Source organism: Thunnus albacares, chromosome 4, assembly GCF_914725855.1.
Source record: "Thunnus albacares chromosome 4, fThuAlb1.1, whole genome shotgun sequence".
NCBI lineage: Eukaryota > Metazoa > Chordata > Actinopteri > Scombriformes > Scombridae > Thunnus > Thunnus albacares.
In genome coordinates this window covers 14,154,722-14,180,717 of record NC_058109.1, presented here as the reverse complement: position 1 = coordinate 14,180,717, position 25,996 = coordinate 14,154,722, and the positions used below count along the sequence as shown (strand labels likewise).

The window sequence follows — 25,996 nt, the reverse complement described above, 5'->3', positions numbered from 1 at the left end:
TGCTACCATCTAGAGGAGTAACATGGGCATAACATGATCTGACTGGAGCAGTTATATCACATATTATAGATAGATAAGTTGATTTAATTTGTAAATTGTAGCATTTACTTATTCATTTATTCATATTTCAGCCCATGTATTCTTTTAGCTCTCAAGGGACTGATAAGAATCGTCTGCTAATCACATTGTTGCTTATCCTTGTGTCCCGAATTTATGGAAAACATTAAAATAGATATTTTGATCAAGTTATATGAATAAGAATATAAATAAACCTCAGCAAAATAGTTAAACAATTCCTCAATATCTTGTTCTTGTTCTTATCCTCACATACTGTACTGATGTTCGAAGTACAGTAAGAACAAGTACATTTAGCTGTGGGTGCCCGGATCGCGCCCGCATCTTAAAGGAGAGGTTCGCAATTTGTCAAGTCTGTCTTAAAACAATAGTCAGGTACCCATATGAACACTGAAACTGGTTTTGCTTGCTGTAATCATTCCATGTGTTCATCCTGGCTGATCTCTCTCTAATGCACTTCCAATGTATGTGATGGAAGACAAAATCCACAGGTTTCAAAGTTTTATGTGAAGTTAATATGAGGCCTCAGTAGTCTGAATAAGTTCAATCAAATTACAGTATTTTTAGTATGAAATTCTCTCTTTTTTGTTTCCACAGACGTGTTTCCTTGCTGAGCTGCAGTGGTTTGATAGAAACAAAAAGAGGCAATTTTGTATGAACGAGGATCACATATATTGGAAGTGCATTTGGAGGGATCTCTTAACAACCACAATAAACAGAGGAAACTGTTAAATCAAGCAAAACCTGTTTCACTGTTCATACATGCACCTGACTATTGTTTTAAAACAAACCTGAAACATTACGGATCTGTCTGTACAGTTCTCCTGAAAACAGTTTGCCAATTGGCCAACCGTAGTAGCCTGTTTCCAATGCATATTGTTCATTATGAGGAATGAATCAGAGCAATTGCTAACCGGCGAGATATTTCTGATATCTGTGAGCACTGTTCCTCTTCCCCTTACAGCTTAATGTAATTTCAGGAAGGAGATATGACTGCATGTATACTGCATCTCGTACAGAATAGATACTACATCCCTCTGCAGTGGGTCAATTTTTCTTCAATCATTCTTCAACATTCTTCAGTTCTGTGCAGCCTCAAAAGACGAAAAATATTTTTTGATAAAACTCCGAACCTGTAGGTATCTGAAGAAATTTGGGGAATGCCAAACTCTTTCTACTGATGATTATTATAGCTAGATTAAAAAAAATAGTTTCAGAGAAGGATTGACAAATGGGATGAGTAGTGTTGCTGTACCCTAGTATGATGATATATGATGTTGATACTATAAACTCTCTGTTAATCACACAGTCAGAAATGCCACTTTCAGTCAAATGCTTGTGATTTGTTGCTGCGGTTAATTAATATATTATATTACAAACAATTACACAAAAGTCCAGTGTTCACAGGTAAACCAGTGAAACTGGAAATTTACCAGATACTGTGGCCTTTAGATAAAAGGCTTCCTGGTCTGAGTGCATTAAGTTTAAACACAGGAAAGGTCCAGTAGATGCAGGACAGGATGGGGTCAGGATGAGTGTTTGTGTTGTTTCAAGAGGTTGGGATTAATTTGCTTCTGGGATTTAAGTCATTACTTCTTCAATTGTCTGTTGGGGTTCATTAGAGAGCCACAGTAGCATTTAGCTGTCATTGATGACCTTTATGTGTTTTGCCCTGAGCTTCTTTCCCTCGCCTTTTGACGTATTTGCGTAGGGAGGTGTTTGTGTATGTGCTAGTCCATCTGTCTGTCTGTCTGTCTGCTTCATACAGTATGTGTGTCTGTGCGTTTATGCTTTATGATACACACACACACACACACACACACACTTTGCATGCATACATGTGAGAGCTAAAGGGGAAGAAGCCAGCAAGCTATGAAGCACCATTGAGCTGGGCTTACATGACATCTGTAGCAATTCTGCCATTGAGTTTAAAAGGAGTTCATGAAAAACATCCAGTCATTAAGACCCAAATATTGCAGTTCACCTTATAGATAAATGTACTTTGTTTTTAAAGCCAAAAATCAGCAGCACCACGATGAACGTGTAAAACATGTGAAGTCTTTATTGTTGTATTTTTGTTCCTTGTTTGTTGTTTCTGATGCTTTCAACCACACCTTATGGCCTTCCTCTGTAGATGGAGTTGCTCAGTTGATATACAGTACTGTGCAAAAGTTTTAGGCACTAAAATTAAAGTTAACTAACTCATTAACTCAATTAACTTTATACAAAGCTCAGTAAACAGAAGAAACCTAAATCAAATCAATATTTAAACCTGCACACAGTTTTTCAAGGCTCTCAGCAGGTCAGTTGTTCCTGCATCTTGGAGAATGTGCCGTGGTTCTTGTGTGGATCTAGGCGTCTCTGTTGCTTCTGTCTTTTCATGTAATCCCAGACTGACTCAATAATGTTTCAATCAGGATTCTTTGTACCATCTACTGCAGGACTCCTTGCTCTTCTTGTCGCTTGTCTTTGTGACTCCAGCTGTATGTTTGGGGTCGTTGTCATGTTGTAGAATAATTGTGGACTGATCAGACGCCTCCATGTGGGTTTTGCATCATGGGTAAGAACCTAAACATTTCCTAAAGTGCCTAAAAATTTCTGCACAGTACTGTAGATACAGTTTAGTTTGTTATCACAAGACCAAAGTATGGTATTTCGGTCATTGTTAACAGTGATAACAGTTGCTTCTTTCTGTTGTTTTAAAAACTAAACTGTAGTATTATTGTAGTTTGTCCTTGACGGACACAACACGCATATAGTTTAAGGTTTTAAAGCCATAGCATGAGACAACGTTTTAAGACATAAAAAGACATGAGGACATAATATCTTTAGGGTGTGTGTGTATATCCCAAACCTCCACAAATTCTACCTTTATTGAAGCCTGACCCAGAGTGTAAGAACCTGCATTTTGGGCGTTATAGGTAACAATTATTTTAAAGTCCTGGCTTGTCCTTGGGATTGTGAGAAACCATATGTTTAAGAAGGTGTTTGGCTACTATCGGCCTCCAGAACAGCATCACTGCTCCCTGGCACAGATTTTACCTGCAGTCTGTTGAGCTCTCCGGGATGAACGAACAGCATTCTTCCAAAGTTATTCCCTCATTTGGTGTTTTAATTACAGTGATGGAGAGCGCTGTCTCACACCTGTTTAAAATCTCTCATTGATTGTTCAGTTTGCGTTGAGATCTGGAGACTGCGGAGGCCTTAACATATGAGTCACCTAATTTTCATACTCATCAAAACATTTAGCGGCCCCTTATGTCTTGTATGGAAACATCGTCATTTGTGTCTCCACTGTTTCATTTAGGTTTTTCTTCTGCTTTTGTAGTTTACATATCTGTCTCCTCCACAGTTTATGAAACCCGAGTCTTACAGGAACTTACAACTCACCTATTTCATTTTTTTATTTTTTATTTTTGTCTTAATTTCACATAACCAAAGATGCTACAGGGGTGATCCAGGTTTCACTATCCATCCACCCAGACCCTGCATGGAATAACCTGACTGAGGAGATTTGTTTTACAAGGTTACTGTATTCCACTATCCTACTTTATTATTATTATTATTATTATTATTAATGTTATTATTATAAGTTGTAGTAGTAGTAGTAGTGGTGGTGGTGGTATATACAATATTATTTGTATTTTAATTATTTGTATTATTGTTAAAATCTGTATGATGGCATTTACAGTTTGTGTTATTGTGTGTGGGTATTTTTTATAACTTTATTTATATGTTTTCAGTGTTATTGATTATTGCCTTTTGGGTGGATAGGTGGATAAGTCATTTTGCTTCAAAGAGGGCGCCTCTCCCCTTCTGTACCTCTGCTTCATGACGCTCCGGGCAATCATGTGATCCGACCCTGCTTCAGTCCAGATGCGTAAAGTGGCAGCAAGCAGAAAACCGGAAACACCGTAAGCCTAACTTCAAGTTAAAAGCACAGCCTGTGTCTGTCCTCAGTAGAAAAGATAAACGTAAATATTTTAGGTTTTTTGTCGATTTGTTTCTTCGTGTCTTTCCAATACAATTCTTCCTAATAAATATATACTATGTTAATTATGTATGTATATATAACATTGTAAATGTTTGGAGTGACGGGGACATTTACAGGTAAAAAATGCAATAAGTATTATTTTTATTTGTAACTTTGGCTCCATACCACAACTTAGTCACCAAAATAACAAAATAGTGAGTTACTTTGAAATAAGCTACTCACAAAATAGTATAATCATAGGAGTAGGTTATGTTTGTTATTAAAGCGCCAATCTCCCATAAAGCCTTTAAAAAATATATACTTATTTATTTAACATATTTATTGGGTCTTTGTGTCAACTTCAAACATAACAAACTCACTCAGGAAAAATAAGAGTTAAAAATGTTCGATCAAATTACATTAAAATTGTAACAACTAATTGATAAATAGATTGTTCAATCGACTGAAATTTAATCAGCAACTATTTTGATGATAAATTCTTTATCACTTTGTCACTTTTCAAGCTCGGAGAATTATCCAAGTAAATGTTTTCCAACCATTTTGTCTTGTGACTCCTTTAAAAGAATCAGCATCTACTTGAGATGTGACCTTAGAGGGGCCAGAAGTTGTGGACAGTTCAACAAAAGAGTAATTTTTCCTCCTCAGACTGTTTCATTCAAAGGACTTTAAGAGGCCATGGTAAAGGTAATTTTAGAAGAGGAAACAAAATTAAAAGAAAAAAATATTTTTTTATAAAAGAAAATCAAAAATATAAAATAACAACACTGTGTAGAAGACATGTTTTTTCTTTATCATCTATTCAATGATCATGTGACCCATGTAGACCATTTGGAGCTCCATGGGATTATTTTCCAACATGTTTAAAGTCCCTCCTCACTCAAAAACATGTTTTTCTTCTTGTTACTACAGTTGAGCCAACATTAGTGTGTACCTGAGGAATATCTAAGGTTAAGTAGTTACTGGATGGTTTGCTGTAGTTACTTGATTTAAATAAGAAAAGACATGTGAGGTAGTGTGAAAGCTTCAACAGTAGAGCTTTATAGATGAATAACATTAGATAACTATTTCTTCTTGACTGTAAGGGAATCCAACCAACCTGGTAATACAGAGAACAACGAGTGTGAAATTTGTCATTCGTGACAAAGCATAATGCACTATGATACACAGGTTGAGATTTGTGACATCACAACCAGTTTGTGATGTGGAAACTTGAAGCCTGTAGCACACAAACACTGAGAATTGACTTTACAATGAAGTAGGAGACATCTTGTGTCCAACAGTTAAACTTCTTAATGAGGATTTTTTTAAATGAGGGAGGAGGAGTATATGTAATTTGAAGGATTTTAAACAATATAAATTAACTTTTTTTGTGGAAAAACCATATCAGACACACATTATTAGCAATGCAGAGCTTTTATATACATCTTAAACATGTCAGGAGGGGATCTTTAAGGAATTAATCAGGCATATTTTTCATTCAGTGGCACAATATGTAAGCCTATGTATTATTGTAAGTGTAACTGTTGCCATAGGAAGCGGCATTTACGTTATTTTTAATCACAAGAGTTGCTTTTAGTGGGTTTTTTCCCAGCTTCCAACAGCTGTGCATTTTTGTCACGACGCCTCCACGTAGGCTTTATTATGAAAGCAGTAACCGGAAGTGGAACGTTTCATCCCGGGACGCTTGACCGCCGTTCTTAGTTCCCAGGGTTCCGTGAGAGCCGTTTGCCCCACCCCACCTCTTCAACGCTATCTATCTCAATGTACAATTCTCAGAGAAAAAAGGGGGCAAAAATAATTCAGAGTAATACTGCAAAGAAACGATTCTGCGCCTCCCCGGCCGGTTCATCGGAGCAGACGCGGCCTCTCGGCGGTAAAAAAAAAGAAAAAAATAATAACGAGTGTGTCGCCGTTGGATCAGTGATTGAAAACACCGCGGTATGTTCATGTATCATGCACATGTAACCATAATCTTACCATACGGATTCAAAGGGAATACAAAAAGCTGAGAGACTTGACAGCGGGCTGTACCTGCGCCAAACGGGGAAAATAACGGGAGGATTTCCACGAATATCACCTGGATATTGCGTTATATTCAAGGACATCCAGCTGCCCGAGAAAGCCTCCTCTTTGCTCGCCCGGAGAAGCTTTCCGATGTGAGGAGAAATACAAATTAACGTTACAGAGAGAGAGAGAGAGAGAGAGAAAAAAGGACGGAGAAGGGGCCTTTTTTTGGGTCTGGTCAAACCCTCCGTTGAAAAAGCAGCACCAGCATCTGTTGACGGGGAGAGGATATAATTTTGACATCGGCTAAAAAAAACAGGATATTATTGATAAAGGTTGCTCACATCAACGACAACGAAGAAGAAGAAGAAGAAAAAAAATCGGTGTATATAATGTGACGGATTTGAAAGACGGTTGTTGTGATAGAGAAAGAAGCTCCGGTGTAGCCTGATGATTCACATGCCGTCATTTTAAGAGGAAATATTTATTTTTTAATTTTTTTTTTCTCTCTCCCACCCGCCCTCTGATGTGCTTTGGTTAGGTGGAGAAAGGATTGCAAACAACACCCCCCCCCTTCCCTAAAAATAATAACCTTAAATATATATTTAAAGGGAGAGAGAGGAGAAAAAAAGAAGAAGAAGAAGAAGAAGAGGAGGAGGTCGAGGAAAAAATAGGGCTTTGGTTGTAAAGTGGAAATGAATTGAATGGCAGTGTGGAGATATCTGCCGAAGATGGGCTCCAGAGGAGACATTTGCTAAAGAAAATTAACACACAATAGCGTGAATATACAGTTTAAAAACAAGCGTTTAATTTTTATTTTTAAAACACCTCTTTTTAAAGGAAAACCGGACCCCGCCGACCGTTCATTCATGTAACATTTTTTTTTTTTTTTTTTTGCAAAGGCTGGAAATTTCACATCCACTGTCATATCAATGTTGATGACTTCATTGCGGATTTACAGTGAAAAACACAGGAATCAAGCGTCTGAGAGGGCGGCATCGTTGCTCTGCTCCCCTTCTGACTGATCTGTGTTGATAAATTGCCAGTAAATATCCACATCCCATCCCTACAAGCCTTGGTGGAGCCCAGCAGTCTGCTAACTAACTAACTAACAGGTTTACATCTGTTTTAATTGGGCATCTGGCAACATAAATGTCACCCATTTTGAGCCAGGTGTTCCTCTGTTGGGCCAGTCTAGGAATTTAGGATTGATTGATTTCTCTCCTGATCAACACCCTCCTCCCTTCCTCCTCCTCCTCCTCCTCCTCCTCCTCCTCCTCCCCCTTCCCTCCCTCCCTGCACCCACACACCCAACTGACCACCCTGCCTCCCCCCCCACCACCCCCCCTTGAACCTATCACTGGGTTTTTGGGAAGATGGGCTGTCTTGGCAATAGTAAGACCGAAGACCAACGAAATGAGGAGAAGGCACAGAGGGAAGCCAACAAAAAGATAGAGAAGCAGCTCCAAAAAGACAAACAGATATACCGGGCAACTCACCGGCTACTACTATTAGGTAGGTTTTGTGATATTTTATCATTAATATGTGTGTGTCCTCACAGTCCATTTTGTGCTGAATTGTTTCACCGACATAAACATGTATTTTCACTTGTCTAAATACAAATGTAATAGCTATTGTTTCAGATTGTACCCATGAAAAAAAAAATGTTTCTTTTTTTACGACAACTTCCTCAGCCGGTATCAACCAAGCATCAACAAATGATGCAATGACATGATGTCACTACACCGTCGGAGGTTTTTTTTTTTTTTTTTTTTTTTTTTTTTTTTGACACAGGACGGGTTTGTTGCTGTATTGGAACATGATTACAGAACATGTGAGAGACGGTGGACATGACACCCACCATTTGTGTTGAAGGCAGCACACATACACACACGAACACACACACGCAGGCAGGCAGGCAGGCAGGCAGGCACCATGCAGAGGCTGGGCCACCAACAGGAGATTTGCATGGTTGTTTCTTTAATTCACACATACAGGACGGCACTGTCCGCTAAAAATTTGTGATCTTGTGTGTGTGTGTGTGTGTGTGTGTGTGTGTTTGTGTGGCTCCGGAGGGGCCTTCACCTTGAGTTATTTAGGCCTATAAGACTTCACGTTTGAGGCTATTTTTCAGACCTTTTTGCATCATCGTCTCCACATCAGCCGCTCCGGAAATGGATATTTTCTGATTATTCTCTACACGCAACGTTATATATTTAATTTGATAAAGCTATTTGTCACTTAGGCCTCTGATGTCATGATACAACCTTAAGGCCTTAAGGGCTCCTCGTTTGCTAAACCGATTGGAGTACAGAGAGCAAATTAGGATTACTATTCAGATTACTAGCTTCACCCTTGAATGATGGTCTGAAATTGATCCCCCCTCCATTTGTAATGTTCCAACCCACTTATCATGCCAGAATTACGGAAAAAGACATTTCCTTGATCTTATTTGCTGTCCTGACTTGGTGTCTCACTTCTGCTGTAAGAAAAAAAAAAAGACTCCGAGCCGATCTGGTCCAGCCGTTCTTCCTGTCCTCGTCCCTGATGCTGAAAGTCCTTCTCCAACTTCACCTGGCCCTTTGATTGGCTGTTTTTTTACATCTCGCCATCTTGCTCAGGCCCTAGCCTGAGTATTTCTAAGATATCAAGATTTACTATAAATATGGAGTTGAGATATTGCTTTTCTGTAACATACAGCACAAAATGGGAGTGAAGAGTTTAGGTGAAGCAGAATTCGGGATTCTTTCTGTGCAGTATCGTACAGTATTTAGACGGTGCAGAGAAACAAAACCCCAAAATTCAAATAATTTACGGAAAAAATCTCGGGCATCAAGGTTGTATCTTGTTCACTTCATCTTCAACTGGCCCCATCCTCCACCAAGACACCAAAATGCCTGAACCCCTGTCCTCCACAGATCCAGTGTCCAGTGTTTTAACCCATAATCTACTGGTTTCAGATGGATCCACATCCTGGAGTTTTGTACGACTCTGAACACCTCCTGACTGATCTCTCTCTCTCTCCTCTTTCTGCTTTCAGGGGCCGGTGAATCCGGGAAAAGCACGATAGTCAAACAGATGCGAATATTGCACGTTAATGGCTTCAACGCAGAGTAAGTTGGTTTCCCTCGTGCTGTATTCTGTTTGTCTTTTATTAATCACACACCTGCAACACATTTCAGATTTACTAAACAAGCACAGACAGACAGTTTGTGGTGCTTTTATTTAGAGAATATAGATGAACATTTAAATGGGACTTATTGGAATTGGGCAATAATGACAGGAGTGGATACAGAAATATTTAATGATGTTTTGAGGAGGACTATTGGTGCATTCAGAAGATACAAATGATAGAAATAACATCTTATATTACTGGTGGCATACAGGTAGGGGCATCATCAAACAACATGGCTGACATCAGAGCTGAAAAAATGAGTCAATTAACACATTAGTCGACTTACACAATCGACAACATAATCAATGACTCGTTTAGGTTTTTTTCTACAAAAATGCCAAAAATTCCTCAGTTCCAGCTTTCTAATTACATGGACTTTCCTTCTCTTCTTTGTCTTATGTGATAGCAAACCAAATATCTTTTTTATTTTTGGACCATCGGTCAGACAGAAGAAGAAGTTTGCCGATCAAATGATCAATTGAGAAGCTAATCAGCAAATGAGTCCAATAATAAAAAAAACATTATTTGCAGCCCTAAAAGACGATAGAAAAAACAGAAACGCCGGATGCTAAAAGGACATAGAGATGCTATTCAGAAAAAACTCTTAATCTATTAATTTAGCATTATAATAATCAAATCTGAGACAATATGGATCCTCGTCATTAAAATATCCTTAACAATAAATGAATTACAGCTACCTCTAATTGTACCTTGTACCTTGAAAATTAAAAAATAGTTTTAGTGTATTTCGTATATAAATTGTAATCCCTGATCAAATATTTTCTTGTAAAGCACCAACTTTTTGAAGCTAACGCGATGAATTTTTTTGTTCTGAAATATGTCTTCTTATGTCCTTGGAAATATATATAATTTAACTAATTATTAATAGGAAGACTTTACGTGAAGATATTTTTTATTCCCTGGCTAGTATACAACAATTTATTTTTCCCATTTTCAGGAATAGAGACGTTATCTCTTGTCATTGTTTTAATAAACTATCCTATATGTGCTAAAGAAGAAAGTGGAGTCAAGTGTTTTGGGCAGATTTTTGTAATGTTTTGGAGTAAATACTCAAAAGTTGCGTGACACCAGAAGAATGCTTTATCTGTTTAAGGTTTTCATGGAAACATTGCCCTGGGTGTTTTCAAGCCACCCCGTCTTGTGAATTTCCTAAAACTCAATCCCAAGTTGATGCAATGGAAACAAGTCACATTTTTCTATTCTTAATCATCAGTTTCCTAGAAAGGGGTTTGGGGGCAGGAGCATCATCATGTGCTTATTTTTGGGTCATGTTGAACAGATGCTCCTCACAGACCCAGACGCTCTGGTGTAATGACAAATCCACTGTCGGCCGTGACTCCTGTCGCGCTCAGCTCCGGGGATTTTGTTGCACTCTTTGGACCGCAGGGTTTCACCTTGCTGAGTTTCCCTTGTGGTGCAGGGCAGCGCCAGGCAGTGCAAGGTGCTAGGGGGGTGGAGGAGGAGGAGGAGGAGGAGGAGGAGGAGGATGAGGACAGAAGGAGATGATGGGGAGTGACACAGTAATATAGGAAAGGGATGAAAGGAAGGGAGGACACAAGGAGAGTGAGAGAGGGGGGCAGTATGGCTGAGGTGAGAAGAGATCGGTATGGCAGTTCACTTCAAAGTGGGTGTTTTTTTTTTTTTTTTTTTTTTTTTGTGGAGGTCCTAGTGTGAAGAATGTAGTCTTTCTTTCCTCTGTCGTCCTGCTGTCGCTCTCGAGTGAAATAAAGGAGCCAAGAAGGAAACTCTCTGAAGCCACTCTCACAACGTCTAACTTCTCTGTTCAGCAGCATTTGAAGAAATAATCCAATTGATCCAATGTTTCCTTAAGTTTTATTTGGTGATCTTAATGTTTTAAGTGAGATCACTATAATTGATTGATTGTCATTTTTTTCAGGTAAAAATGCGAAACGTTCCCCAGTTCCAGCCTCTCTGTTTAGGAAATTGTGATGGTTATATTTCAATTTTTTCACATTTTATTGACTGATAAGTCAGTTATCGGAAAAGTAATCAGTGGCCTAATAAGTAATGAAAATAATAGTTAGTTGCAGCCCTATAAACAAGCTGATAGCATTTGTTTAAAACCAGAGAATTAAGTATTTTAATTTATAATGTACAGCCTGGAGCATCTTCATTTGCTTCAAATAGAAAATACAAAGAAATCAGTTTGTTTGCCTGAAAATTTCCATCAGGTTTATTCTAAAACTCTAAAACTCTAAAAGAATATTTGGCCTTTTTCGCACGAAAAATGACAGAAGTGATTAATTGATTATCAAAATAGTTTGTCTGTTAATCTTCTGTCAGTTTACAGTGATGTAAAGACAAGAAAAGCAACAAACCCTCCCTTAGGAGAACGACAGAATAATTGGAGTTTCTGCTTAAACAATTTATTGATTATCACAATAGTTGCTGATTGATTTGCCACCAATTCAGAGGTCTGACTGAAAGTGAACTAACAGTTTTTAAATTATATTTAAAATGTAAGACTTTTTTCCCACATGCTCAGTGATCATTTATTAAAAGTTTCAAGTTTTCTCTGAAGGCACCAATAGTGATCTCAAATACTTTGTCACCCAACGGAAGCAAGGTATGAAATTAAAAATATCGAGATATCTGATGTAATCGTATTGACCAATAACAACTGACAATTAGAAAATGTTCACTAACACGAAGGTAGTTGTTTAAGAAATATTTCAAAACTAAAACTGTCCTATAACGTCCGATTTTCATCCAGAATATTCATTTGAAATCCCGTCGGCTCAACAAGAGTAATACAAGCTTGATTTCAGTGTTCTCGACACACTGAGCAGCGGCTGACGCTGTAATGTTGACAAAATATATACTGCACAGCGCACTGACACACACACACATGCTGTAGATATGCTTACAGTAGTTTCCTGTTGGTCTGACGTACTGAGATATTTTGATCGTCTTGTGTCATTGTGAAAGCAGCAGTACGTGTGTTACATTCAAGGAATTTCAATATCAAACTTGTCTTTTGTCAGGACGTTTGAAAGAATTTAACAATGACACTAGTAACCCTGGTTTCTCTGAAAGACAAGTATGACGTTCAACCATTACTAAATATACTGGTATCAGAACAGATAAACTGGTGATGCTGAAATTCTGTTTGTCTTTACAACTATAAATGGTGCATATGATTGCATATGTTAATACTTTGTATCTTGTATAATTCTACTTTGTGCTCATGGGTAGGTTGTAGTTAAAAACTCCTTAAAATGTACAATAACAGGCTGTGTAGTCCTCCACGCTGCTGTTTTCTCTTTAATAAATGCCATTGCCAAAATTAAGACACATTCTGCTGTTCTCATTTGGTATCAGCAAGTACACAAAATTCAGGACTTGCACTTGGTCAGCAAATTAAAGATATTTGTGCATCAGGAGCAGCCACAATACTCCTGATGTCTGGTATAATTTACCTCCAAGCTGACAGAAAAGTCCCGGAGAAGTTTGTTACACAGCGTATTCCAACTAAAAGTCACTGACACAAGCTGTTAAAATAATTATTTTTGTATTTGAGATAAACTTAATGTAATTTTAGCTTGTACAGCTGTGTTATCCATGTTTGGATTTACAGCTGATATCTTTGTGCCTAGTTTAGGAAGTCTATTCCAGTTCCCCATGGAGCCGGATTTTGATAATCATGAAGTTTTTATTAGCCTGTAAGCAAAGTGACAGTCTTCAGTGCCCCCCCCCCCCCCCCCCCGTCTTGCTTTTGTGTTTTAAAAAAAACTCTTGTTTGTTTTTCACAGGGAGAAAAAACAGAAAATTCACGATATTAAAAACAACATTAAAGAAGCTATAGAGGTAAGAAATTGATCTTTTGATACATTTTGAATGATACTGTCTGAAGTTTGGGATTTTTGAACAGTTTGTAATGATGCTTCTACCATGAAGGCAGCAATGATAAAGAAGATGAATACATTTATAGGCCTTCATGTCGGTAATAACAGACAATGCAGACTGTTTGTCCCTGAAAGTGTGTGTTTGTTTAATAGTGTCCTGTCAAAATTAATATCTATAGAAGAAGTCAGAGAAAAAAGGCAACCAAGGATGCTCGAGAAATGAACTTCAGGCACACTCTTACTTCAAAAATCAATATTTAGCACATTCAAATGAAGCTCCTCATGTAGCGAAGATGTGAAACAATTTTTTTATTAACCTCTTTGTACTGTAAGTGTCTCAGGGTTTCTAATGAATTATTGTATTTTATTGTAAGTTTTCTTCTTCTACTCTCTTTATACAGACGATTGTGTCTGCCATGAATACACTCACACCTCCGTGCAAGTTAGCCTGCCCAGCAAACCAGGCCCGAATCGATTATGTCCTGAACCTAATAAACCAGAAGGATTTTGAGTTTCCTTCGGTAAGTCTCACCTTATTTCATTGAGATATATTGACTCTGTGACTTGTGTGGTGGTTTTCACAGTGGTTTGTTTCCTGTTTCTTTCGATTGCACCTCCTGTTTTATGCTATTAACCACTTTTAGTCGAATGTCTTCTTGGGGTCCATGAAACATTTTATATTATTGTTATCAGACAGTTAATAAGGAATCAACCGACATCTGAAGCTAATTTTATGACTGTAGAGGCCAGTGTTAAATGTTAAAGTGCATTTAACTTAATTCAAATGTGAAAAATTAAGGACTTAAAAGGCTTGTCAATACTAATTTCTTACAAGATATCAAGCTAATAATGCAAATCAGTTTTTTTCATATGTATATGTAGTTTTTTAATAGATAATTTGTAGCTTTTTGCTGTAAAATAGATCTTTTAAATATATTATAACTTCTATTAAATGTCTTAGAGTATCAAAAACAGCCTGCAGGTCTCCCGGCTAGGTGTGCTGTAGGTGAGTAAGGCACCTCACATGGCTGCCTTTGTGAGTCTGCCTGGTGTGTTTGCGCAGTGATTCAGTAATTAGCAGGTGTGCTCCCGCTTGGGAGGCTGTCAATTGAATGAGCGTCTCACCTGAGAGATCCACACCGCCTATTAACACTGATTGTCTGTAATAACCCTAAATGTGTCTAGTGGGACCTGTCCTTCAGAAACACACAGACTCAGAGGGATCCCCCCCCCCCCCCCGCCCCCCGCCCCCCCCCCCCCCCCCCCGCCCCCCCCCCCCCCCCCCCCCCCCCGAGCTGCAGTCGGCTCCCGGGGGCCTGTCAGGGAGCCGCTGCAGGTCCCGCCGCTGGACCACATATTTATTGATTTATTTACTTTAACGTCTTCTGGATGATCTTTTGGTGTTTAAAAGTGATGTTACAGATTAGTTGATCACAAAAAAAAGCCTGTTTTGGCCTGCTAATCCTAATAGCATCTGATGTTAATCCTGCTTTACACTGCAGGGACTAGAGGCTGTAATCTGGAGCTACTGATTCTGTTTCATTAGATTAATTTGTGGCTTGTGTTGTTTCGACTTCACTTAAAGGTAAAAATGTATGTGACTCACTACTGGAAATATAGTTCAGTGAGATGAGAAAGGCCAGAAGATTCTCACCGAAGACGCTCCTGCATGAACATGTGAAGCTGTAAAACACTTTGGATGAAAGCATTTCCTCCGCTGCATAAACCATTTAATTAATGAGCACATTGGTCAATCATCGAAAACGATAATAAGACCATAAGCAAGTCCTGTTTCAGTGAAGTACTGTCGAACTCCTATAAGTGAACAAGACTAGAACTGCAACTAATGCTTATTTTCATAATCAGTTAACCAGAGGACTGATTTAGTTGTTTGGTCTATAAAATGTCAGGAAAAGGTAAAAAAAAAAAAGTCAGTTACTGTTTCCCACAACCCTAAGTGACGTCCTCAAATGTCTCGTTTTGTCCCGACCAACAGTCCACAACCCAAAAGATATTCAGTTACTATCACAAAAGACTAAAGAAATCAGAAAATATTCACATTTGAGACGCCGAAACCAGAGAATTTGTACATTTTTTCTTCAAAAATGAATCAAAATAGTCGGCGATTAATTTTCTGTTGACTAATCATAGCAACTCTAGACAAGACTATGTAAAGCTACCCGTAAAGATCTGGCCAAGTCACTGTTACAGTTGTGATTAAACTTTTCAAAAATAAAAACATTTTCAAGATATCAGTGAAAGGTTTACTGCTCGATCAGATGTAACGCTGTGCAAACACACGTTGATTCATTTTAAATTCTAGTCACAATCAAAACATTTTCATAGATACCTTGTTTGATTTACTGGGAAAGTTGTATAAAATGATGCACTGTACATCTATAATTCGGTCTAAAAAAGTGTGTTTTCAGATTTCAAAAAACCCCAACAATTTAAAGAGTAATACGTAGTTTTAGTGGAACAGTGGAACAAGTATTAACAGAATATAGATGTGATACTGTCAAACTTTGAAGCTACTTTGTTGGAAAATAAATGAAGAACTGTTGTTAAATAGCTTTGAAGTTCTTCTCTAATAAGGGAACAGTTTCGTAGAGGAAGAGGAACTTTTTACTGCCTCAATAGCTTCACTGTTTAAACTGGTCATTTTTATAGTGTAGATTTTTTTTTTTTTTTTTTGTGGCAGTTGAGTTTCCAGTGAAGAGTGTGTGTATTTGTGTGTAAGCAAAAGGAAGTCTCCTGATATTGTCTCTGCAACGTCATGGCAAATTTATTATGCGGGCCTATCTCAAGCTGACCCTTCCCTTGGGCTGTCAGTCACTAGACTTCCAGTGAAGACCTGCGGGGTCTCGACGGACGGGAAGGCCAGCCCTCAACGCTTTGATCTGACGTTAAGTTTGCTCTTTTTAATGTGGAGTGTGGAGGGTTGGAGCAGGTATAAATGTAGTAATAGTGTTGTTGGGGTTATCGGAGTATCACTGCAATCAGCAAGCATCAGTTCCAAGTAGCAAAAAGTTTGGCTTAGCTTGAACCGAATCTGCTCGTTGAAGTGAATGAGTGTTTGTTCGGGAAGAGAACAGAAGTAGAAATCTTTCTGATAGGCTCAACCTCTCCTCTGACTCCTCCACCGCCTCCTCCTCCTCCTCCTCCTCCTCAGCCTGCCCCCTCTCGCCTGGCCTGAGGGCCTACTGGAAACCAGTTAGACTGGTTGACTCTGCCTTTAGCAGGGGAGGAAAAGAGAGAGAGAGAGAATAAGCACAAGGCCCGGGCTGAATCTGTGTAGACTTTTAAGCTTCGTTTCTGATCAACGATCCTCGTAGTTGTAATTTACAAAAAATATTTTTTCTTCTAAAATGTTTGGTCAAAGAAAATGTTAACAAAAATGAACGACACCTGCTAGCAAGATAAAAAAAATGTGACTAGGGTTATTTGCTCAGGCTCTTTTCTTCCTCGCAGAATGATTACTGCCATGCCCACCTGTCCTCGGCAACGGGTCATTGTAAAATCACAAATGAAGTTTTCTAGTCGGGATTTAAAGTGATTAATGATTTACTGATATAACATAACATGCCAAAGTTTATTTTTAATACAACAGCAGCAACAAAACACGTTCATATTGAACTGTACATGAGAGTGCTTTTAAAAACGCAAAGAACTGTCTGTTTTGACATGAAATTTTAAAGTTTGTCTTTGCTCAGGTTGACTTCTCAGACTGCTCCAAGACGCGTCATGAAAGTTTTTTCTTTCTCCGTCACACCCCTCCGAATTTTACATATAGCCATGAAAAAAACTTTATGATGGAAAAACATACACTACATGTCTTCTTAAATTGAAGAGGTTACAAAGAAAAAACAGATGGATAGCCTGACATTGACCCTGTTGACCTCTGTTTCTGGAAATTCACTACATACTGTATGTCTGATCATTATTATTATTGTGTGGTGAATCTGATTCCTTCTTGCAAAAAGGTGACAAAGAAAATCACAAGCGAGTCTATGTTTACATGCTGGTGTTTGAAATTTAAAGCCATTCACTTACTGTCTAATGTCATTTGTTTGCTGTAGTTTTGTCATTGTTCTTGATTCTTAGTTTATTTTTTGGCGATTAGCTCCTGACAAAAAGTTTGTCACTTGTTAAAGCAGAATGTTAAATATTTATCTTGTTTTCTCTTTTACAAATCCGCAGCTCATTTTGACTTCATTTGTTTACTTTGACAGTCGACTTCTGAATTGTGTAGCTGATTAAATATAACTAGAGCTGCAAATAATAACTATTTTCATCGTTATTTAATCTGACAATTATCATTTTGATAAATCATTTAGTTTAAAAAATGTCAGAAAAAGCAACCATGCTAACTCCTAGAATGTTTTGTTTTGTCCGATCAACAAAATAAATTCAATTTACAGTTACGTAAGAAAAAGAAAAGGAGTAAATCCTCACATTTGGGAAACTTAAACCATCACATTTAGCAAATGTGATAGCAACAAAACTTGAACTGACCATCTAAAATGCTGTTGATTAATCTTCTGTTGAGCTATAGTCAGCTAATTGTTTCCTCTTTAAAACTGAAAACTTTTATTCTTTTTGTTAATAGATAAACTAAATAATCTTTATCTCTATACAACTTGCATTTCCTTAACATTGCATGCTAAGTTCCCAGTTTTTACTGCCAACAGAGTTAAAGAAAGGTAAAACCCAGTCTGTAAACCAAACTCTTACCCCTCAAATTTTACTCCCCTTCCTTCTGTCTAATTTCTGGCGCTCATTACAGGCAGTTACTGGAAAGAAATTACAAATTAAGGCACTTTTAGAGTGTTTGTGATGATCTGCGTTATTCCTGTTTGACAACTTTGTATTGCGGTAAGAAAAAAAAAACCAACAACTGACTAACACTGCTAGTTTTATCTCAGCCATCCTGTTCAGTTTCCCAAACTTCTGTATATCTGTCAGTCTTAACTCTCCCAGCGGAAGTTTTTAAGACTATACAGCGTAACCCTATTGCTCATAAAGGCTTATTTGTGCCTGACCATACTGTATGTGACCAGCTGAAGATCATAGTGAAGAGATAGGCCCCTACACAGTGACAGCCAAGCCTTGTGTCAGTACAAAGCTCTCCGTTTCTTCATGAACTCGGTGAACTGTTCTGTTTCCTGCCTCTGCCAGAGCCCGCTCATCTGCTGCTCCTCTCCAAATCGGCCTTAAACTTCCAAACTAAGCTAGGGAGTATCTCTGCCTCCCCCCATCTGTCCTTAAACATTTTCACCCATGGAGACCCAGACGAGGGACACAGGCCCAACCAGAGATACTACTTTGTTGTGTATGAACTAAGCAGCCCTTAGCTTTCATATTTAACACTATTTCTCTTCTCTTTTATGGAAAAACCTGAAAACAAAAAATTAAAAATATATTATAAGAATTACACTTTTTAGGATGGCATTTCTTGGACTGATTGGATTCCTGCTTTGCCCACATATACACCTTTCCTGCAGCTCTTTTTTTTGTGATATCACATCTTTATTTTGGGGGCTCCTCAGCCCTAAAACGAGGAGTCTGACTCGCGGTTATTTCTAGGTGTGGCATGTTGTTGATCCAGACCCCTCTTTCTCTTTCCAGGAGTTTTATGACCATGCAAAGATCCTCTGGCAGGACGAGGGTGTGCGGGCCTGCTGGGAAAGGTCCAACGAGTATCAGCTCATCGACTGTGCACAGTAGTAAGTCTCCTCTTTTCACCACTATACATACACTTGCAATTAAACATGCTGTACACATACTCTCAGGATACTCACAAGTGCAGGCAGACTCACAAAGACCCGCTTCCTTTTCGTCTTCTTTAGTTCACACATACACACTCACAACAAACCGTTAAGCCTGCACACTGTGGGGAGCTTGGGCGTTTTGCCATGTGGTTTATGTGAGCACAAGGTGTCAAGGTTCATGAGGTGAACCTCATGACAATGACAAGTTTGTATTAACAGTAGGTAGATAAGAGCATGACTGAAATTCATCAGAATATATTTCAAGTTTAGATTGTCAAATATTAGAATAAGGAATAAAACTTTTTAAAGGAGGAGGCTAAAGATATTCTATATATTTTCTTATTGTCAGTAAATCCAATGAAGAGATGAAAACCAACAGTGTGATAGTCCGTCTCTCAATGCTATCCGACTTCTGTACCCTGCAGGCAGCTTCAAGCCCATCTTCTCCTACTTTAAATCTTTAAAAATGGGTCACGAAAAAATAAATAATATATAATAATAAATTTTAAAAAAAGGCTCAATAATTTCCTAAATCAGCCGGGCACTGTAGTTACTCAAACAGGAATAAAAGTGCAGGTCTGGACTATTTTCAGCTGCAGATTCGGTGCGTAGGGAGTATTTACAGCAGAAGGACAGTGTATATGGGGTTGACTGAGAATAAACTACTTCGCCCTTGTTCATTTTAATGTACGTCACACAGTGCAACGACAACGCTGGTCTGTCTGTCCGTCCACCACTTTGGTCCAGACTGAAATATCTCAACAACTCTTTGATACGTAGCCATCCAAATGTGTACAGACGGTCACGGTGCTCAGAGAATGAATCCTACTGACTTCAGGGATCATCTTACTTTTCCTCTCGTGACACTGAAATCCACAAAGTTTAAACTCATCCCGTGAAACGCGATGGATTAGCACAAAACATGGTACTTTCATTCTTGTGCAAATATGCTAATGTTAGCATGCTAACATGCTAAAATAAGATGGTGAACATGGTAAACATTATACCTGTTCAACCTCAGCATGTTAGCATTGTTATCGTTAGCATGCTGACCGTCAAGTAGAATCAGTTCATTGCTAGTTTTGGTCTTTTCATGGGACTTATTGACTTACTGACTATGAAAATATACACAATCACCAGATTGATCCTTAAAGATGTACCGGTGTTGGTTTGCAGGTGGATTTGCTATTTATTAAGCAGTTGCAGGATTACACTTTTATGTGTCTGCAAATAAGTAAAAATGATCTGTTAGTTAGCTGTCTAGTTAGCAGTCATGCTAAACAACTTTGACACTGCGGTGTATGTGTTTGTGCAGTCAGTGACAGTGACTGAGATTGGTGTTTTTTTTGTGTATCGAAATTATTTGTCACGAACGCTGAGACGCTTCCAGAGCCTCCCCCCTTGCTCCTCTCGCCCTCGTCTGTTCTTTCTTTCTCTCTTTCTTTTCTGGTATTTCTTTTCTTATCCGCCTTTTGATCTCAGTCAAGCCTGCCCCTGTTATAAGGCATGCAGTGGTCACATGAAGCCCGAGCTCTTGGACGGTGGAGGTAGTTTTTGGACGCATTACTTAATGTGTGTGTGTGTGTGTGTGAGTGTGTGCAGCACATGTCACTGCAGGAGCAACTGCGTGTTATGTGCGTCCCTGTTGTCACTTATTCTGCATGCACGGCCACAGGTGTTTGCCGCTTATGTGTGGTACTGTATGTGTTTTTTTTGGGGGGGGGGGGGGGTGGGTGAAGTAGAAAAATCTTCCTTGTAGGAAATGCGTCTGCGGACAGACGGGAGATGCAAGCTCATGGAGAGACAGAAGGATTGAAAAAGAGAAAGGATTGAGGAGACAGATTGAAATAGAGGAAGAGAGGGCTTCCCTGCATTGCGGGACCTCTCCTCTCCTCCTCTTCTCTCCTCTCCTCTCTCCTCTCTCTCTCTCTCCTCTCTCTCCCCTCTCTCCCACACCCAGCAGCCCCAGTGTTATGGATCAGATGCTGGGCTGGGTGGCCAGACCGGAAGTGCTCCCCTCCCCCCTCTGTGTGCTTATGTAAACGGAGAAGCAGAGAAAGAGAGAGGGGAGAGCTATTTTTAACCCAGGCAGGCTGCAGAAGGAGAAAGAATGAGCGAGTGTGTTAGCAGAGAGACAACTTCAGCATTATTGATGAAGGTTGTTAGCATTAAGTGAAAATGTCAACCTTGGATCAGTGGGCAAAAGTGAGGACACCCCCACACACCCCCCCTGCCTTTTTTTTTTTTTTTTAAAGCAAATTATATCATCTGATTCATGTCCTGATGATAAAAATAAAAAAAAAAAGAGAAGAAGAAGTTGATGGGACGCTGATGCTTTGTTGTCTCTGTCTGACAAGAAGGAAGTCACCGAAGCTTCCACGACTGGCTTTCTGCTCAGTCATGCTCCTCTGTGATGATTTTGTTGTTGTTGTTGTTGTTGTTTTTTATTAACACTTCCTGATGCCCTGTGTCACAGGCTTTGTTTTGCGAGGATGTTGTCCTTGATTACGTGGATGTCGTGTCGAGCAATTCACAAACAAGGTCCGAGCAGAGCGACCGAAGCGAAGGGTTTTCCAGGTCTGTTTCATCCGTACCGAGGTCTCTGAGTTGTAAACTTTCGTCCTGAGATATTCGGGTGCTCTCCGCTGATTGTAAATCACTTCTGAGACTCTGAGAAGAAACGGTTTCTTGTCAAGAAGTTTAACATCAATCAGTCTAAAAATTAAAATATTGACACACATAAATCAAAGTCTTAAAACTTTTTTTCTTTGTAATTTTAGTTACAATCATTTTTCATTCAGCGATTAAATAAAGCAAAGCACAACTATTTTTAAAAAACACTGTACTACAACCGTAGTAACACACTATATTTCTAAAAGTGCAGTTTTACATTATGTTACAATTAGTTATTGTAACTGTCGTACTGCTTTGGAGTGAAATAAACAATTCTGGACCGGTTGACAAATATGTTTCATCGTCTAACAACGGTAACCACCTCAATAATTATATTAGATGGTTATTAACTATTCAGCTGTCCATTAATTATATTATCATTTATAATAAACTGTAGAGAAATGATCAGTTAATTGTCGGTTGTAAGAAAATTAAGTGATGGTTCTGCAAATAAGCTTCAGGTAGACGCCTGATGAACATCTGTCGCGTTGCTTGTCCCTGTGTAACTATGCTGATCTGTATCGTTCCAAACAAATAAATAAATTTTAAAAAAATCTGTTTTGATAATCGGTTTATCGTTTAAGTAATTTTTTTTTCCTGCGAAATGCGAAACAGTTAGAGACGTAACCAATCGTTACAGGCATTTGTTTTCTAATTTAAGGCATTTTTTAGACCCAAAGATTAATTTACTAATCAAGAAAATCATCGGAAAATTAAGTGATAATGAAAATAGCTGCAGCTTTAGTAATAAATGGTGATTGTTGATGAATTCATATCGTCTAACAGTATGTAACGTCATATCGCCAAACATTAAAATAGATAAGTTATAACATCTTTTATTAAGAAAAGTCCAAACATTCACTGGTTCCAGCTTCTCAAATGTTTTTTCTTTGTTTTGTTTGTGTTGAAAAAAAAAAAATAGATTGATTGACAATGAAAATAATCTTTTTTTTTTAAATTTGTTTGGGGGGAAACAAGCTGTAGTGGCCTAATTTTCAGGCCTCGCACCAAGTTTTTTATCCAGGACTTCAAAAGCAGCTTTATCAGAATGAACAGGTTGATATTTGCAGTAAATATATTTGCTAAAACCAGATGTTTAGAGAAAACTGTGAATCGTGTGTGTCTGTTAGATAGAAACAACACTGACATGAGAGGAGGAACGTACCTCATGTATCTGTGTGTGTGTGTGTGTGTGTGTTTGCGTTACGTGTCTCCTGGCCATGATACCAGCCGAGCGTTACCGCCAGGGTTTATTATCTGTTGATTCTTTGAAATCTTGTCCCAGCGATAATGTGCCGTCATGTGCCGCCCGAGTCCCCTTGATTTACTTCTCTGGCATCCTCGCCGAGCCTCTGCTCTCTCCTCTCCTCTCCTCTCCTCTCCTCTCCTCTCCTCTCTTGCTGTCTGTGATGTGTAGTGGTGTTTCTGCAGGGACAGAAAATGGCTGGGATTGAGTCTCTGACTCATCGCGAGGAGGGAGGGAGGGAGTGAGGGGAAGAGAGAGAGAGGGAGAGAGAGAAAGAGAGAGAGAGGGGAAAAGAGGGACGGGCAAAGACAAACTGATTTTTATTTTTGAGGGGGGGGGGCTGCGGGATCAATACTTAGCGTGGCGTTATTCTGAAATATCTGTAGATGTGTTTTTGAAAAACGTGCAGATGTGCACGAGCAGCAGATGTTAAAGGCGCTGTCGTCGTGCTGCTGTGTAGCATGAGTCAGGTACATTTGAACGTGTTTTTGAAGGCGAGCTCGTTTCGAGTACGTCTTTGGGAAACTTTGCCGCTGCTGCTGGCTGCTGCTGCTGATGCAATCTCACTGTATTGTGATTTTCTGAATGCTGTGTGTATTCAGTGATTGTGCCGCTCCCAATGTTCAGCTGCTGTTTAACAGGCCAGTGTTCCGATTCCTAGGTTTACTCTTTCTTTGTTTCATTCCTGCTTTTTTTTCTTTCTTTCCTTTCTGTTGTCTTTCTTGTTTTTGCTTTTCTTTTCTTTTTTTTTTTTTTTTGTCTTAATGGAAGAAATAAGCACATGCTTCATGTAGTTTAATAGTCGTTTTTCAATTTAAATCCTTTCTTTCTTCCTCGCTTTATTTCTTTCGTTTCAGTTTTTATTTTTTTCTCTCTCTCTCTCTCTGTCTATCTATCCTTCTGTGTAGTTTTAAGTTTTTTTGTCTTAATGGAAGAAATAAGCACATGCTTGATGTAGTTTAATAGTCATTTTAAAATTTAAATCTCTTTCTTTCTGTCTTTGCCTTTTTTTTCTTTTCCTTTCATTCTTTTTTTTTGCTTTTGTAGCTTTTTTTTAAATCACGTTTATGTTGTTAATCCTTAAATTCTTAATGTGTCCTTTCATTTTTTTGTGTCTCTTCCTTATTTTGGTCATGTGTTTCTGTCTCTTTTTTTCTTTCTGTCTGTTTTTGTATTAATTCATTAATTCCTAAGTTCTTAAATTGCTTTTTCTTTATTGTTTCTATTCTTTCTTTCTTTCTGTGTGTCTTTGTCTTCTTGTCACTCATTTTTCTCTCTTTTCTCTTGTTTTATATTCTTTCATTAATCGTTCTACATTCTTCATTTGTTCAGTTTTTTTGTTTTTTTTTACCTTTCTTTTTGTCCTGGTCTCTCTGAACTTCTTTAATTTGTTCTTTGTTCCTTTTTTTTTTCTTCTTTCATGCCGTTCTTCCTCCTCTCTCTTTCTAACCCACTCCATTCCCTGCATATCTCTCTTCTATCTCTCTGTTTGTCCCGCTCTGTCCCCCCCCCTCCCCCCTCCTCCTCCTCCTCCTTTCTTCTTTTCACTCCATCTTTTCTTTCTATCTGTCGTGCTTTCTTTCTTTCTTTCTTTCTGTCTTTCTTTTTCTCTTTCTCTCTTCCTTTCTCTCTCTCTCTCTCTCTCTCTCCCGGTCTGTCTCTCCCTCTTTCTGGCCCCACTCCAGTCGCACAAGATTTGGAGCCGATTGTCTATTTATAGCGCCTGTGGTTCTGTCGCCATGACAACCAAGCTGGAGGCCAGGGCGCCAGGGAGCTATTTTTGGAGCAGCGCTGTAATGTCAGACACAGCCTTCTCTCTCTTTTCTTTCCTGCTCTCTTTCTCTCTCTCTCTCTCTCTCTCGTTCGCTGGATATGTGTGTGTGTGTGTGTGTGTGTGTGTGTGTGTGTGTTTGATTAAGGATCGGCCGGTGAAGACTTTGGCTTGGTCGGCTCGCAATGTGAAACGTTAACGTACAAAGAAGCCCCCTCGCTTGGCGGGCCGTGCACGACCCCCCCCCCCCCCCCCCCCTCCCCACCCCCCACCTCCCCCACCCCCCCGCTTTGAGGAAGCGCCAAGACCATTTTCTGAGTTGACTCGGTGTTTCGGAGGCTTGTGAAGCTTCAGTTTTCTCTTGTGCACAGATTGATTTTAATATCCTGAAATGACAAATGAAAAGTTGTTTTTTAAACTCAGTGTTTGCTGCAGACTAAAAACCTGGAATTAATTTTGAAGTTGTGCAGTTTAACTTAATGGGAGTTTAATGACACATTAACTAAAAGTCTCGCTAAGAAAGATCTCTCTTTTTATGTTGTTTTTTTTTTTTTACATACATACATGCATTGTTACATACAGTCTTTACAAGGACTATATGTAATAAATGTATCATATGCACCCATTTTAACTTCTTACTATTCATATTAAATCAATATAAGTATCCGTAACATTAATAGAAAACTATTATTGATTTAATAGTGATTCATCACATACATATGTAATGATATTCTATATTTTCAGTTTCTATTTTCTAACCTGTTGCTAAGTTGTATTTTGTTGTATTCATATAACATGAACATTTTTACTTTTTTATTTAGCCAATTTTACTGGATTCTCACTTTATTTTCTCTATTATTATACTTTATTTGAGGTTATTTTGGTGTGCTTTTGAAAAGAGATGATTTGAACATTTAAAAAAAAAAATGCTTATTGAACTTCCTTTTTAACATCTGGTTGATGTAAATGGATTTGGGCAAATGTACTTTTTAAGGATGTAATCCTGCCGGTCAGTGTGCGTGTGTGCGTGTGTGTGTGTGTGTGTGTGTGTGTGTGTGTGTGTGTGTGTGTGTCTCACACATCAGATGCAGGGCAAAGGTCTCCAGATGTTGTGTGTATGTTCAACCATGAACCCTGATAGTTAATCACATGAAGAAACGTTCTTCTGATTAATGTTGTAGTTGATTTCTTGTTTAATAATAAATGAAGTCTGCTTTTAAATGGAGGGAAGACATTACCAAATGATTAAGTTCATATTAAATTATGATATCATGATTTTAAAAATGTAACCAGGAATGTTAAGGTTAGTAACTTCTTAAACCTGCTCAGTGTGTTTTATAATTATAAAGTTCATGATGTTTTTTAAGTAAATGAATCTAATAATTCTTCATATTTTCCAG

At 38.6% G+C, this 25,996-nt stretch overlaps 2 protein-coding genes across 2 annotated transcripts in view; one reads left to right on the top strand and one right to left on the bottom strand.

Moving 5' to 3' along the window:
* LOC122981284 (tubulin beta chain) overlaps positions 1 to 25,996 on the bottom strand; it is a 48,379-nt gene that overhangs the window by 4,341 nt on the left and 18,042 nt on the right. The window lies entirely within an intron of this gene.
* Positions 5,755 to 25,996, top strand: part of LOC122981285 (guanine nucleotide-binding protein G(s) subunit alpha-like) — a 32,068-nt gene continuing 11,826 nt past the window's right edge. Inside the window, exons 1-5 of the mRNA XM_044349938.1 lie at positions 5,755 to 7,588; positions 9,114 to 9,186; positions 13,043 to 13,097; positions 13,537 to 13,656; positions 18,764 to 18,861. Coding sequence (XP_044205873.1) covers positions 7,450 to 7,588; positions 9,114 to 9,186; positions 13,043 to 13,097; positions 13,537 to 13,656; positions 18,764 to 18,861 — 485 coding nt within the window. The 5' untranslated portion in view covers positions 5,755 to 7,449. The remainder of the gene's footprint in view (positions 7,589 to 9,113; positions 9,187 to 13,042; positions 13,098 to 13,536; positions 13,657 to 18,763; positions 18,862 to 25,996) is intronic.